Source organism: Heterodontus francisci, chromosome 23 (genome assembly GCF_036365525.1).
Source record: "Heterodontus francisci isolate sHetFra1 chromosome 23, sHetFra1.hap1, whole genome shotgun sequence".
NCBI lineage: Eukaryota > Metazoa > Chordata > Chondrichthyes > Heterodontiformes > Heterodontidae > Heterodontus > Heterodontus francisci.
The window spans coordinates 36702662-36719275 of record NC_090393.1 but is presented as its reverse complement, the minus strand read 5'-3'; the positions used below and the strand labels follow the sequence as shown (position 1 = coordinate 36719275).

The following is a 16614-nucleotide window of genomic DNA, read 5'->3' as shown; positions in this document are numbered from 1 at the left end:
CAAGTTCACACAGCTTAAGGAGACTGTCACATGGTTCTTTCATTTTTGTTTTACTTTAATGAGGTCCAAAGTCTAAAAATCCCGAATCTCTCTCAGATTGTCTTGTTTCAATGTTTACCCCTGGAGGTACGTCTCCACTAGTGAATGCTCCAAAATGGTTTTGAATGTCTTGCTAACGAGGGTGATGCTAGATAATTTACTCAACTGTTCCAGTCATTGTCCTGAATGGGAGCCTTTTAGTCATGCATCGCCACTCCAATATCTTGGAATGTGAGATATTTCAATGAAAATTGTGGTGGCCATCTTAGCTGCCAGTTTTAAAAAAGTTGCATGTAGGATTCCAGCTTCCCTTTTTAAAAGTTTAATGTAAAAATCCTCATTCAGCACGGCATGTTTTCCTAACACCATCATCAGCTCTCTCTGAAGTCAATGAAAAAATAATTGTAATTTGTAACTATATAAATTTTGGACATTAGAAATACTAAAGGAGAAAAAATGAAATAAAGCTATTGTTAGCTCTCACTTTTTTGTTTGTTCCTGGTATGTGGGTGTCCCTGTTAATGCCAGCATTTATTACTCGTCTCTAATTGCCTTTGAGACTTTTTTTTAAATTTGCAAAATATACTTTATTCATAAAAATCTGTAAAAAATACATTACCAAACAGTTTCAAATAGCATCAAGTCAAAAATTACAAACAGTGCAAAGGAGGTCCGTTTGCTTCAAGACAATCATGAGTTGCCTCACAACCCTTCCATTTCATATTTGTCGTGCCAGATACATTTTTACATTTTACAGCAAATGAAAATTTTCCCGATACAGTTCAAGGGGTTTCCCATGGATCCAGCCCCTTAGTTCAGCTTGGTGGGGGGACCTTACACAGCGGTCTTTCCCCATTGAGCCTTTGCTGCGGCTGCCCCAAGCTTTAGTGCGTCCCTCAGCACGTAGTCCTGGATCTTGGAATGTGCCAGTCTGCAACATTCGGTCGTGGACAACTCTTTGCGCTGGAAGACCAGCAAGATTCAGGCGGACCAAAGGGCGTCTTTCACCGAATTGATAGTCCTCCAGCAGCAGTTGATGTTTGTCTTGGTGTGCGTCCCTGGGAACAGCCCGTAGAGCACAGACTCCTGAGTTACAGAACTGCTTGGGATGAACCTTGACAAAAACCACTGCATCTCTTTCCACACCTGCTTTGCAAAGACACATTCCAGAAGGAGGTGGGCAACCATCTCTTCCCCACCACAGCCACCGCGAGGGCATTGTGCGGAGTGGGTGAGACTTCGGGCGTGCAGGAAGGATCTGACGGGGAGGGCTCTTCTCACCACCAGCCAAGCTACATCTTGGTGCTTGTTTGAAAGTTCTGGCGATGAGGCATTCCACCAAATGACTTTGGCGGTCTGCTCAGGGAACCATCCGACAGGATCCACCGTCTCCTTTTCCTATAGGGCCTTGAGGACATTCCGTGCAGACCACTGCCTGATGGATCGGTGGTCAAAGGTGTTTTCCCACAGAAACTGCTCCACGAAGGATAGGTGGCACAGCACAGTCCAACTGGAAGGAGCGTTCCTCGGCAATGTGACCAGGCCCATCCTTTGCAACACCGGGGACAGATAGAACCTCAGCACGTAGTGACACTTGGAGTTTGCGTACTGGAGGTCTACACACAGCTTGATGCAGCCGCACATGAAGGTGGTCATCAGGTTGAGGACGACGTTGGGTACATTTTTCCAGTCCTTATCCAGAGGTTTGAACATCGTGTCCCTCCGGACCCGGTCCATTTTGGATCCCCAGATGAAGCGGAAAATGGCTCGGGTGACCGCCACAGCGCAGGAGTGGGGTATGGGCCAGACCTGCGCCACGTACAGCAACAACGTGAGCGCCTCGCAGCGGATGACCAGGTTCTTACCCACAATGGAGAGAGATCGCTGCCCCCACATTCTCAGCTTGTTTTGTACCTTGGCTACTCGCTCCTCCCAGATTTTGGTGCATTCCCCCGCCCTTCCGAACCATATCCCCAGCACCTTCAGGTAGTCTGACCTGACGGTGAAGGGGACAAAGGATCGGTCAGCCCAGTTCCCAAAGAACATGGCCTCGCTCTTGCCGTGGTTAACTTTGGCTCCCGAGGCCAGTTCGAACTGGTCGCAGATGCTCATCAGTCTGCGCACAGACAGCGGATCCGAGCAGAAGACGGCGATGTCATCCATGTACAGGGAAGTTTTAACCTGAGTGCCTCCACTGCCTGAGATTGTCACCCCTCTTATGCTCGCATCCTTCCTAATAGACTCAGCAGTCTAATAGTTACAGAGCTGCTTGGGAAGAACCTTTCTGAATACAACTTGCCAGGCCATTTTAGATGACAGTTAAGAGTCAACTACATTGCTATGTGTCGGGAGTCACATATAGGTCAGAGTGGGTAAGGATGGCAGATTTCTTTCCCTAAAAGGTAGGAGTGAACTAGAGTGGTTTATGACAATCTGGTAGCTTTATGGTTACCATTACTGATATTAGCTTTTTATTCCAAATTGTATTTAATTAATCAAATTTGAATTCCCTAGCTGCCATGGTGGAGTTTGAACACATGTTTCTGGATCATTTGTGCAGGTCTCTGATGAAAGGTTCTGATGAAAGGTCAGAGACCTGAAACGTTAACGCTGCTTCTTTCTCCACAGATGCTCCCTGTCCTGCTGTGTATTTTTTTTTATTCATTCATGGGATGTGGGTGTTGCTGGCTAGGCCAGCATTTACTGCCCATCCATAATTGCCCTTGAGAAGGTGGCGGTGAGCTGCCTTCTTGAACCGCTGCAGTCCATGTCAGGTAGGTATACCCAAAATGCTGTTAGGAAGGCAGTTCCAGGATTTTGACCCAGCGAAGGAATGGCGACATAGTTCCAAGTCAGGATGGTGTGTGGCTTGAAGGGGAACTTGCAGATGGTGATGTTCCCATGTATCTGCTGCCCTTGTCCTTCCAGGTGGCAGAGGTCCCGGGTTTGGAAGGTGCTGTCTAAGGATGCGCTGCTGCAGTGTATCTTGTAGACGGTACACACTGCTGCCACTGTGTGTCAATGGTGGAGGGAGTGCCAATCAAGTGGGCTGCTTTGTCCTGGATGGTGTCGAGTTTCTGGAGTGTTGTTGGAGCTGCACCCATCCAGGCAAGTGGAGAGTATTCCATCACACTCCTGACTGTTCTTGTAGATGGTGGACAGGCTTTGGGGAGTCAGGAGGTGAGTTACTCACCACAGAATTGCTAGCCTCTGACCTGCTCTTGTAGCGATGGTATTTATATGGCCACTCCAGTTCAGTTTCTGGTCAATGATAATGCTTGCAAGTGTGACATTAGGGCCCTAAATGCCGACTGTCACAACTGGGAGTCAGTAGCTCCCGAAAGAGGGAAATGGCGACACATTCTGTGGACTGGTGTGCACTACCACAACGACCAGTTGCTACAGCAGCTTGGCAACAGGCGCTAACATCAAAAACAACAACTCATAGTGTCACTTGGCAGCTTCATGTGCAGTACTTGTGGCAGAACCTGCCTCTCAAGGATTGGCCTTCACAGCCATCATCAAAGGTCCACCAAGAGAAGACACCCCACCTAAATGGATTTTTTGCTGTGTGTCCATCATCTTTCGTAGATGGAAGGATTTCAACCAGGCAAAGGTTTTAAGGAATATGGAACACAAGTGAGTAAATGGAGCTGAGCAGTGTTCCCTCTAAGCTGCATGGCTGCAACCTGAAAGTTGATGCGTAGGCCCCACACAAGTCGGTCTCTTTAAATTACTGCATGGGCCACACACTTAAAGAAAAATCAGATGATTGACCTCCAACAACCACAACCATCCTCCTTTGCGCTAGGTATGACTCCAGCCAGCAGAGGGTTTTCCCCCTGATTCCCATTGACCTCAGTTTTGCTAGGGCTCCTTGATGACATACTCAGTCAAATGCTGCCTTGATGTCAAGGGCAGTCACTCTCACCTCACCTCTTGAGTTCAGCTCTTTTGTCCATGTTTGAACCAAGGCTGTAATGAGGTCAGGAGCTGAGTGGCCCTGGCGGAACCCAAACTGAGCGTCAAACAGCAGGTTATTACTAAGCAAGTGCCTCTGGATAGCACTGTCGATGACACCTTCCATCACTTTACTGATGGTTGAGAGTAGACTGATGGGGTGGTAATTGGCCGGGTTGGACTTGTCCTGCTTTTTGTGTACAGGACATACTTGGGCAATTTTCCACATTTCCAGGTAGATGCCAGTGTTGTAGCTATACTGTAACAGCTTGGCTAGGGGCAAGTTCTGCAGCACTTTCTATTTTATCTCTGGACTACTAGTCCAGTAACATAACATAACATGACTATGTTGTAATACTCCCTACAGCATGGAGTATGTATAATTAATTTGTGTGAAATACAACACGTTTGCAGTGAGATTGTATTTAAAAACCAACGACGAAATAGGCTGAACTAGTATTAGAAGGGCTAATAATGAATAATAATCATAATGAAGAGCTGGAACCTGTCATAGCCGCTAAGCGCATTGCACTTTTGAACTACAAGAAAGCCCCCAGCGATTTAACATCCGCAGCACTTAAAGCAGCCAGAAGTACTGCACAAAGAACAGCTAGGCGTTGCGCAAACGACTACTGGCAACACCTATGCAGTCATATTCAGCTGGCCTCAGACACCGGAAACATCAGAGGAATGTATGATGGCATGAAGAGAGCTCTTGGGCCAACCATCAAGAAGATCACCCCCCTCAAATCTAAATCGGGGGACATAATCACTGACCAACGCAAACAGATGGACCGCTGGGTTGAGCACTACCTAGAACTGTACTCCAGGGAGAATGCTGTCACTGAGACTGCCCTCAATGCAGCCCAGCCTCTACCAGTCATGGATGAGCTGGACATACAGCCAACCAAATCGGAACTCAGTGATGCCATTGATTCCCTAGCCAGCGGAAAAGCCCCTGGGAAGGACAGCATTACCCCTGAAATAATCAAGAGTGCCAAGCCTGCTATACTCTCAGCACTACATGAACTGCTATGCCTGTGCTGGGACGAGGGAGCAGTACCCCAGGACATGCGCGATGCCAATATCATCACCCTCTATAAAAACAAAGGTGACCGCGGTGACTGCAACAACTACCGTGGAATCTCCCTGCTCAGCATAGTGGGGAAAGTCTTTGCTCGAGTCGCTCTGAACAGGCTCCAGAAGCTGGCCGAGCGCGTCTACCCTGAGGCACAGTGTGGCTTTCGTGCAGAGAGATCGACTATTGACATGCTGTTCTCCCTTCGTCAGATACAGGAGAAATGCCGTGAACAACAGATGCCCCTCTACATTGCTTTCATTGATCTCACCAAAGCCTTTGACCTCGTCAGCAGACGTGGTCTCTTCAGACTACTAGAAAAGATCGGATGTCCACCAAAGCTACTAAGTATCATCACCTCATTCCATGACAATATGAAAGGCACAATTCAACATGGTGGCTCCTCATCAGAGCCCTTTCCTATCCTGAGTGGTGTGAAACAGGGCTGTGTTCTCGCACCCACACTTTTTGGGATTTTCTTCTCCCTGCTGCTTTCACATGCGTTCAAATCCTCTGAAGAAGGAATTTTCCTCCACACAAGATCAGGGGGCAGGTTGTTCAACCTTGCCCGTCTAAGAGCGAAGTCCAAAGTACGGAAAGTCCTCATCAGAGAACTCCTCTTTGCTGACGATGCTGCTTTAACATCTCACACTGAAGAATGCCTGCAGAGTCTCATCGACAGGTTTGCGTCTGCCTGCAATGAATTTGGCCTAACCATCAGCCTCAAGAAAACGAACATCATGGGGCAGGATGTCAGAAATGCTCCATCCATCAATATTGGCGACCACGCTCTGGAAGTGGTTCAAGAGTTCACCTACCTAGGCTCAACTATCACCAGTAACCTGTCTCTAGATGCAGAAATCAACAAGCGCATGGGAAAGGCTTCCACTGCTATGTCCAGACTGGCCAAGAGAGTGTGGGAAAATGGCGCACTGACACGGAACACAAAAGTCCGAGTGTATCAGACCTGTGTCCTCAGTACCTTGCTCTACGGCAGCGAGGCCTGGACAACGTATGCCAGCCAAGAGCGACGTCTCAATTCATTCCATCTTCGCTGCCTTCGGAGAATACTTGGCATCAGGTGGCAGGACTATATCTCCAACACAGAAGTCCTTGAAGCGGCCAACACCCCCAGCTTATACACACTACTGAGTCAGCGGCGCTTGAGATGGCTTGGCCATGTGAGCCGCATGGAAGATGGCAGGATCCCCAAAGACACATTGTACAGCGAGCTCGCCACTGGTATCAGACCCACCGGCCGTCCATGTCTCCGTTATAAAGACGTCTGCAAACGCGACATGAAATCGTGTGACATTGATCACAAGTCGTGGGAGTCAGTTGCCAGCATTCGCCAGAGCTGGCGGGCAGCCATAAAGACAGGGCTAAATTGTGGCGAGTCGAAGAGACTTAGTAGTTGGCAGGAAAAAAGACAGAGGCGCAAGGGGAGAGCCAACTGTGCAACAGCCCCAACAAACAAATTTCTCTGCAGCACCTGTGGAAGAGCCTGTCACTCCAGAATTGGCCTTTATAGCCACTCCAGGCGCTGCTTCACAAACCACTGACCACCTCCAGGCGCGTATCCATTGTCTCTCGAGATAAGGAGGCCCAAAAGAAAAAAAGAAAGTATTAGAAGGAAAAAAAGACAATCCAATATAAACGCAGTGTTTATTGAGGATTTTGACAGCTTCCTTATAAGGAGATTCTATTAAACACTTTACTGAAGTCTCCGAGCTTCTCCCAACCTCCCCATTCCCCCTGCAACCATGGTATTGGGATGTGCAACCCACCCCTGCCCTGACTGCTGCAGCCTTCCAGTCGCTGACAGGCTGCAGTCCCAATCAGTTGTTGCCTTGCAAGAGCCGAATTGGCTAGAACGGTGAGGAAGCTGAGCACTGATTGGCCAGCTGCATCACCATCCTGCTCGGCCACTGGCCAGCTTTTTGGCAGGAGCGAAGGTTTATTGCATACCGATTGGTCATACCCCGGCGTCCTCTTCTCAGCCGATATGGTGACTTGATGCGGCGCAGCCAATCAGAGCGGACTCTGCGGATGGGCCAAGCGGCTGTGCCATGAGAGGGAGTGGGGAGGGGTTGCTGTAGTTTTAGGTCCAGTCACCTTGTACTCCTCCCGAAACTCGAGAGGAGTCCGGTATCGCAGCGCGCACACACGCTACACTGCAGGCTCCCACGGTGGGGTAGAGAAGATCTTAGCTCATTCACTGGGGTACGTGGAGACAAGTGCCAGCGCTGCTGTCACAGCGGAAGTGCTGAGCTATAAAAACGGCAACACCTTGGTTACATTGTAAGCGAAGATACTTCCCGCGATACAAAAGTAGCGGCGAAGATGTCCAAGGAAGACGTAGTCAGCGAGGAAATTGTGGAGTCCAAAGTGATGTGGTACCCCGACTCCAAAAGGAACACAGGCATGGACCGATTCAGGAACCTCATCAATGAAAAGTTTGGTACACAGTTGGGTAGGTATTGGGACGATGTGCTGCATGTGTGATTGTGTGGCGACAACCCTGGCCCACCTCAAGATTGGATGTGTCCCCTGCTGCTCTTTACTGCTCATTTGAGCTCCATCCTACCTGAGCTGCTCTTTCAACATTTCCTTGCCCAAGTCCTGATCAGACCAGATTCAGTTTGCCCATCACTCCCCCCGCCCCCGGCCCGTCCCCCCAGTCCCATCTCAATGCCCTACAGTGCTTCAAGTCTTTTCATGCATCAAATTTAAAATCCTTGATCTCATCCACAAACTGTCCATTGCCTAGCTCCTGCCCTAACTTGTGTCACTTTTGGTCGTCTGACTCTGGTCTGCTTTATATATCCCCAGTTGCAAAATTGGTGACACAGCTTTCAACCATCTTGCTCCTATTTTTGAGAAGATCTTAACATCCATCTCACTTTGGCTTTAAGTCCATTTTAAATACTATCTTTTGACAAAGCTTTTGATTAGTTCTCCTGACAGTCCACCCTCCCCAGTCTTTGACCAGTCCTTCCTTCATCTCTGAAATGCTGGGTCATTTTCGCACATTAAAGGTTTATATGAATGAAATTGTTGGTTCCTAATCAGTTCCCTACTAATATTTGTTGGAATGGAATTGTGTACTTGGAACAATTAACCAGGTCATCAATCTGAAACTGCTACTGCAGATAATGCAGCTACTGTTTTGGATTTTAATGGATTTTTTTGGTTAATATTGGACATCCCGTTTTAAAAGTCCTGATTTAAAAAGCATGGCATACAAATTCTTACAAATGACACTGGATATAAACCTGATCTGAACTTTGCCTGGAGCATACCCCAAGTCACTTTCCTTTTTTGACCTGTGAGTTGTCGAGCCTTCTACAGTAATTTACAATTGATACCTTGTAGTTGCAAGATAAAATACGTTAAGTGCATCAAAATAATGGCCAGGGTCAGATTAACAATATGTTTTGAAAAGAAATTACCAGTAAAGTCAGCCATTTATTAAACACTGCTTTCGTAATAAAGTCAGATGATTGTACTTCTTTAGGGATTGAGGGTCTTCCATAATTATTTAGCTAAAATAGAATTTTAAAAAGTCACAATAGAATGTCGATTTGTGAGGGATGTAGGTTCTACCCACTCACTTCATACATTTGAATGGTTGATGGCGCTGATGCCTTTTGGTATCTGGAAATTAAAAGATGACCTGGAAATTTATTTCCTCCTCCATCATTTTTAACAAAAATTTAAGACAAGGCAATTAGACCCGTAAAAATAAATCCATATTCAAAGTTGAAACACTTTATTTGTTTTTGCAGCCAATTATAATGAATTGTATCGATGGTCAGTTGAGAACTACCCGGAGTTTTGGGCAGAATTTTGGAAATTTAGTGAGTTGGTTTACTCTCATCATTACAGTGAGGTAAGGTGATATCTTTTGGTCATTTTAAGTTAATGGACTTATTTTTGTTGTTAAAAATACTTCACAAGTGCATTAAGGGAATTGTGCCAAAAAATAAAATAAATGTGTCATCAAGAGGACTGGCAGACTGCTCAGTTAAGGAAATTAGAATAAATTTTTTCATGTGTGATAAGAATGCACGATAACTTAAGGGTTTAAGTTATCTGGTACAAAGCAATCATTGTGGTATGTGTGAGCTCAATGGTTCTGAGAACAGTGGGACACAATAATCTAATTATGCGGTTGTATGGCACTTTTAGTCTAAGACTGGTGGCTATGTAATTTAGCACCAGCAATACCCAATTAATGCTCCTGGTTGTGAATAGCAATTATAGCACCAGAAGAATAATTCTATGCATAATGGCCTGGAGTTTCTGCTAGGGGCATAATTGGGAGAATGCGTTATACACTGTGCTGGTTTTGCCAAGGTGATGTTATGCCCAGGTTTCTGCACAATTGCATAAGCTTGAACGTAAAATCGCTCATGAAGCCTCACAATCGAGCGGTCCACGTGGTCCAACACCATTTAAACCTGTCTTGCGCTTACACTGGAGTTAGATTCTAAGTTCTCCCAAACCAAAGCAGTGTAAGACTAACTGACACAGTGCATTCTAGAGTTCGACAATTATTGCAATCTAAGATAATTTCACGTTTCCAGCCCTACGTGGGGTGGTCTGGAAAAGCACTGATTGAGGCAAAGTGCTAGCTGGCGAGAGATGAAGATCACCGATGCAAGTTCACTTGCTTTGATCTGGCACTCTATCAACAATTCGTAATGGCATAGGTACAATTCTGGAAGCAGTTGGGTGGACAGCCTCATTGCTGGAAAAATTGTGCATGCTGCAAGGAGGGCCAGATGGGATTTATCCTAGGATTCTCTGGGAAGCAAGGGAGGAGATTGCAGAGTCTCTGTCCTTGATCTTTATGTCGTCATTGTCGACAGGAATAGTGCCGGAAGACTGGAGGATAGCAAATGTTGTCCCCTTGTTCAAGAAGGGGAGTAGAGACAGCCCTGGTAATTATAGACCTGTGAGCCTTACTTCGGTTGTGGGTAAAATGTTGGAAAAGGTTATAAGAGACAGGATTTATAATCATCTGGAGAAGAATAAGTTCATTAGCGATAGTCAGCACGGTTTTGTGAAGGGTAGGTCGTGCCTCACAAACCTTATTGAGTTTTTCGTGAAGGTGACCAAACAGTTGGATGAGGGTAAAGCAGTGGATGTGGTGTATATGGATTTCAGTAAGGCGTTTGATAAGGTTCCCCACGGTAGGCTATTGCAGAAAATACGGAAGTATGGGGTTGAAGGTGATTTAGAGCTTTGGATCAGAAATTGGCTAGCTGAAAGAAGACAGAGGGTGGTGATTGATGGCAAATGTTCATCCTGGAGTTTAGTTACTAGTGGTGGACCGCAAGGATCTGTTTTGGGGCCACTGCTGTTTGTCATTTTTATAAATGACCTGGAAGAGGGTGTAGAAGGGTGGGTTAGTAAATTTGCGGATGACACGAAGGGCGGTGGAGTTGTGGATAGTGCCGAAGGATGTTGTAGGGTACAGAGGGACATAGATAGGCTGCAGAGCTGGGCTGAGAGATGGCAAATGGAGTTTAATGCGGAAAAGTGTGAGGTGATTCACTTTGGAAGGAGTAACAGGAATGCAGAGTACTGGGCTAATGGGAAGATTCTTGGTAGTGTAGATGAACAGAGAGATCTTGGTGTCCAGGTACATAAATCCCTGAAGGTTGCTACCCAGGTTAATAGGGCTGTTAAGAAGCCATATGGTGTGTTAGCTTTTATTAGTAGGGGGATCGAGTTTCGGAGCCACGAGGTCATGCTGCAGCTGTACAAAACTCTGGTGAGACCGCACCTGGAGTATTGCGTGCAGTTCTGGTCACCGCATTATAGGAAGGATGTGGAAGCTTTGGAAAGGGTGCAGAGGAGATTTACTAGGATGTTGCCTGGTATGGAGGGAAGGTCTTATGAGGAAAGGCTGAGGGACTTGAGGTTGTTTTCGTTGGAGAGAAGGAGGAGGAGAGGTGACTTAATAGAGACATATAAGTTAATCAGAGGGTTAGATAGGGTGGATAGTGAGAGTCTTTTTCCTCGGATGGTGATGGCAAACACGAGGGGACATAGCTTTAAATTGAGGGGTGATAGATATAGGACACATGTCAGAGGTAGTTTCTTTACTCAGAGATTAATAAGCCTCAGCTTTTTTCTATTGAAATTTAAACCTGGAAATATATATTTAAGATAAATTACATTACTTTAACCGCAGCATCTTGTGTCACTAAATGTGAATTGCAGTTTGCTAAGTGTGATTTAAACTTTTACAAAAAATCTAGCAGTGAATCTGATTAATACAAGTTTCTTTGGCCTCCTTATCTCGAGAGACAATGGGTAAGCGCCTGGAGGTGGTCAGTGGTTTGTGGAGCAGCGCCTGGAGTGGCTATAAAGGCCAATTCTAGAGTGACAGGCTCTTCCACAGGTGCTGCAGAAAAATTTGTTTGTCGGGGCTGTTGCACAGTTGGCTCTCCCCTTGCGCCTCTGTCTTTTTTCCTGCCAACTGCTAAGTCTCTTCGACTCGCCACACTTTAGCCCCGCCTTTATGGCTGCCCGCCACCTCTGGCGATTGCTGGCAACTGACTCCCACGACTTGTGATCAATGTCACAGGACTTCATGTCGCGTTTGCAGACGTCTTTAAAGCGGAGACATGGACGGCCGGTGGGTCTGATACCAGTGGCGAGCTTGCTGTACAATGTGTCTTTGGGGATCCTGCCATCTTCCATGTGGCTCACATGGCCAAGCCATCTCAAGCGCCGCTGACTCAGTAGTGTGTATAAGCTGGGGATGTTGGCCGCCTCGAGGACTTCTGTGTTGGAGATATAGTCCTGCCACCTGATGCCAAGGATTCTCCGGAGGCAGCGAAGATGGAATGAATTGAGACGTCGCTCTTGGCTGACATACGTTGTCCAGGCCTCGCTGCCATAGAGCAAGGTACTGAGGACACAGGCTTGATACACTCGGACTTTTGTGTTCCGTGTCAGTTTTCCGCCATTTTCCCACACTCTCTTGGCCAGTCTGGACATAGCAGTGGAAGCCTTTCCCATGCGCTTGTTGATTTCTGCATCGAGAGACAGGTTACTGGTGATAGTTGAGCCTAGGTAGGTGAACTCTTGAACCACTTCCAGAGCGTGGTCGCCAGTATTGATGGATGGAGCATTTCTGATGTCCTGCCCCATGATGTTCGTTTTCTTGAGGCTGATGGTTAGGCCAAATTCATCGCAGGCAGCCGCAAACCTGTCGATGAGACTCTGCAGGCACTCTTCAGTGTGAGATGTTAATGCAGCATCGTCAGCAAAGAGGAGTTCCCTGATGAGGACTTTCCGTACTTTGGACTTCGCTCTTAGACAGGCAAGGTTGAACAACCTGCCCCCTGATCTTGTGTGGAGGAAAATTCCTTCTTCAGAGGACTTGAACGCATGTGAAAGCAGCAGGGTGAATAAAATCCCAAAAAGTGTGGGTGCGAGAACACAGCCCTGTTTCACGCCACTCAGGATAGGAAAGGGGTCTGATGAGGAGCCACCATGTTGAATTGTGCCTTTCATATTGTCATGGAATGAGGTGATGATACTTAGTAGCTTTGGTGGACATCCAATCTTTTCTAGTAGTCTGAAGAGACCACGTCTGCTGACGAGGTCAAAGGCTTTGGTGAGATCAATGAAAGCAATGTAGAGGGGCATCTGTTGTTCACCGCATTTCTCCTGTATCTGAGGAAGGGAGAGCAGCATGTCAACGGTCGATCTCTCTGCACGAAAGCCACACTGTGCCTCAGGGTAGACGCGCTCGGCCAGCTTCTGGAGCCTGTTTAGAGCGACTCGAGCAAAGACTTACTGATTAATACAAGTAGAGCATTTAGAACAACTTTAACCAAATATATAATACTAGTAAGATATGTTTACACATATATCCATAAATATAAGATAGCCACCACTATATCCAATAAGAAATGCAATCAAAACTTCTGTTTCTCAAGAATGATAAGAATGTGGAACGTACTACTGCAACATGGAGTCGTTGAGGCAAATAGCATAGATGCATTGAAAGGAAAGTTAGATAACTACATGAGGGAGAAAGAAAGATATGCTAACAGGGTTCGTCAGAGATGGTTTGGAGGAGGCTCATGTGGAGCATAAATGCAGGCAAAGACCAGTTGGGTCGTATGGCCTATTTCTGTGCTGTGGACTTGATGTTATTCTAATATAATGTTTAATTAGCATGGAAATGGTGAACCTTTGGTTTGTCACTAAACAGTGCTTATTGTGGTGTGGGATTTAATTTTTGCTGTTGGAAATTCTGGGAAATGGGTATATTAGATCCTCGGTGGAGAGTGGGGCATTTTATGTTGATCATTGGCCATTTTAAACCTGATGATGGCTTTTTTTAAAACAAAGAAGCAGTCAGATCAGCAGAGAAATTGATGGATTACTAAGCACAATACTGAAATGTTTTGGAGACCCATTTTTGAGTCCTTATTTTAATTGAGATGTGTGGCATATTCCTACCCATAACCTTCTCTCTCCCTCTTTTCCCCTCCCATGGAAGCCTTCTGGGTTTTCTTGGGATCTGTAAGGGCAGGAAGGGCAAATTGATCAAGGATTGGGGGGACTTCGCGGTGCATCCAACAGTGAACAAGTGTTCCAATTGAGTAATCTGTTACATGTCACTGGCTGGGCTAGATAGGTCATCGACTGGGATGATGGCTTGGTTAAACTATTCTTGTTGCATAGCCAAATTCCTATTTCATCAAACAGTAGTGACTTCAACTTTTTCCTGTATCTCTACAAGTACCTCTTTGTGGTAGCTGTTCTACAGTTTATGTATGGTTATGTTTTTCTGGTTCCTTAGGCTTGGTTAGTTCAGAAAGAAATTAAAAAAATTACGGGATTTAACCACTTATACTATGATGGATGAGCAAAGGGGTTGAATACTACCTATCCCTACATCTATACTTGCAGCTGACCTGGGATGAAGGTTTGTTCGTGGAATGCTGTCACCACTGTACAGACACATAAAAGTAAAGGTCTTTAAAAGAATAATGGCCATTCACAAAATAGTGAACTGCAATAAAGTGCTAATTCAGAAGAGATGTGCTTTATAAAAATGATCACTCCAATTCAAACTGAAGAAGAGGCACAGGCATAATTCTGTGCAATAGTCAGTAGTGAAATCCTTGGGGGTGTTTGTTTTGGAGCTTATGAAAGGGCAGTTATGAACAGCAAAGATTAATGGAGCAGTTCATGAGTGCTGAATTAGGCCGTTGCGGTGTCCAAGGTGATGAGAATTTTTCTAATGGTAGATCAGATGAGAAAGAGGAACTCAAAATTGAAATGGTCTTTGGAACTACAATTTCAAATTTTTATGGATAATAAAGTGTATCGGTGAAGTTTAAGATGTGTACATCCAAGTGTGTTGTAAATTTGTTGATATCAGTTACTTCAGAATGCCATATGCTGAATGTGCTTCAATTTCAATTTATCAATCTACAATCTGATCTAATGAAACCTTTTTTAGAAATAGAAATTAAAACACTTTACGTACTGTTCTTTTCCCAACCTTTTGGGTCTGTTAGGATAGATGGGGAATGGAGTGGGTGGCTTCCACTTTTCACCTCTCAACTCAACTGAAACCAGACGGACCACCTGGCATCGAACTAGGCACCGGAAACAACAATGGCAAACCCAGCCCTGTCGACCCTACAAGGTCCTCCTTACTAACATCTGGGGACTTGTGCCAAAGTTGGGAGAGCTGTCCCTCAGACTAGTCAAGCAACAGCCTGATGTATTCATACTCACAGAATCATATTTACAGACAATGTCCCAGACACTGCCATCACCATTCCCGGGTATGTCCTGTCCCACCGGCAGGACAGGCCCAGCAGAGGTGGCAGCACAGTGGTATACAGTCGGTAGGGAGTGGCCTTGGGAGTCCTCAACATTGACTCCGGACTCCCTGAAGTCTCATGGCATCAGGTCAAATATGGGCAAGGAAACCTCCTGCTGATTACCACCTACCGCCCTCCCTCAGCTGATGAATTAGTACTGCTCCATGTTGAACAACACTTGGAAGAAGCATTGAGAGTGACAAGGGCGCAGAATGTACTCTGGGTGGGGACTTCACTATCCATCACCAAGAGTGGCTCAGTAGCAACACTACTGACCGAGCTGGCTGAGTCCTAAAGGACATAGCTGCTAGACTGGGTCTGGGGCAGGTGGTGAGGGAACCAACAAGAGGGAAAAACATACCTGACCTTGCTCTCACCAATCTGCCTGCTGCAGATGCATCTGTCCGTGACAGTATTGGTAGGAGTGACCACTGCACAGTCCTTGTGGAGACGAAGTCCCACCTTCACATTGAGGATACCCTCCATTGTGTTGTGTGGCACTACCACTGTGCTAAATGGGATAGACTTCGAACAGATCTAGCAATGCAAAACTGGGCATCCATGAGGCACTGTGGGCCATCAGCAACAGCAGAGTTATACTCAACCACAATCTGTAACCTCATGGCCCAGCATATCCCCCACTCTACCATTACCATCAAGCCAGGCGACCAACCCTGGTTCAAAGAGGAGTGCAGGAGGGCATGCCAGGAGCAGCACCAGGCATACCTCAAAATGAGGTGTCAACCTGATGAGACTACAACCCAGAACTACTTGCATGCCAAATTGCATAAGCAGCATGCGATAGACAGAGCTAAGTGATCCCATAACCAACGATCAGATCTAAGCTCCGCAGTGCAGCTACACCCAGTTGTGAATGGTGGTGGACAGTTAAATAACTAGCTGGAGGAGGTGGCTCCACAAATATCCCCATTCTCAATGATGGGGGAGCCCAACACCTCAGTGCAAAAGACAAGGCTGAAGCATTTGCAACAATATTCAGCCAGAAGTGCTGTGTTGATGATCCATCTCGGCCTCCTCCTGAGGTCCCCAGCATCACTCTGCATGATATCAAGAAACGACTGAAGGCACTGGATACTACAAAGGCCATGGGCCCTGACAACATTCTGGCAATAGTTCTGAAGACCTCTGCTCCAGGACTTGCTATGCCCCTAGCCAAGCTATTCCAGCACAGCTCCAACACTGGCATCTACCCGGCAATGTGGAAAATTGCCCAGGTATGTCCTGTATACAAAAAGCAGGACAAGTCCAAATGACCAATTACCATTCCATCAGTCTACTGTCGATCACCAGTAAAGTGATGGAAGGTGTCGTCAAAAGTGTTATCAAGCGGCATTTGCTTAGCAATAACCTGTTCACTGAAGCTCAGATTGGGTTCCGCCAGGGCCACTCAGCTCCTGACCTCATTACAGCCTTAGTTCAAATGTGAACAAAAGAGCTGAACTCAAGAGGTGAGGTGAGAGTGACTGCCCTTGACATCAAGGCAGTATTTGACCGAGTATGACCTCAGTGAGTTCCAGCAAAACTGAAGTCAGTGGGAATCGGGGAAAAATTCTCCCTGGTTGGAGCCATACCTAGCGCAAAGGAAAATGGTTGTGGTTTTTGGAGGTCAATCGTCTTATCTCAAGGACATCATTGCAGGAGTTC

General features: G+C 46.3%; 1 protein-coding gene across 1 annotated transcript in view; it reads left to right on the top strand.

The window, feature by feature from the left end:
- Nucleotides 1-7133: 7133 nt before the first annotated feature.
- Nucleotides 7134-16614, top strand: part of aacs (acetoacetyl-CoA synthetase) — a 150994-nt gene continuing 141513 nt past the window's right edge. The window contains exons 1-2 of the mRNA XM_068055069.1: nt 7134-7550; nt 8866-8969. Of these exons, the coding sequence (XP_067911170.1) occupies nt 7421-7550; nt 8866-8969 (234 nt within the window). The 5' untranslated portion in view covers nt 7134-7420. The remainder of the gene's footprint in view (nt 7551-8865; nt 8970-16614) is intronic.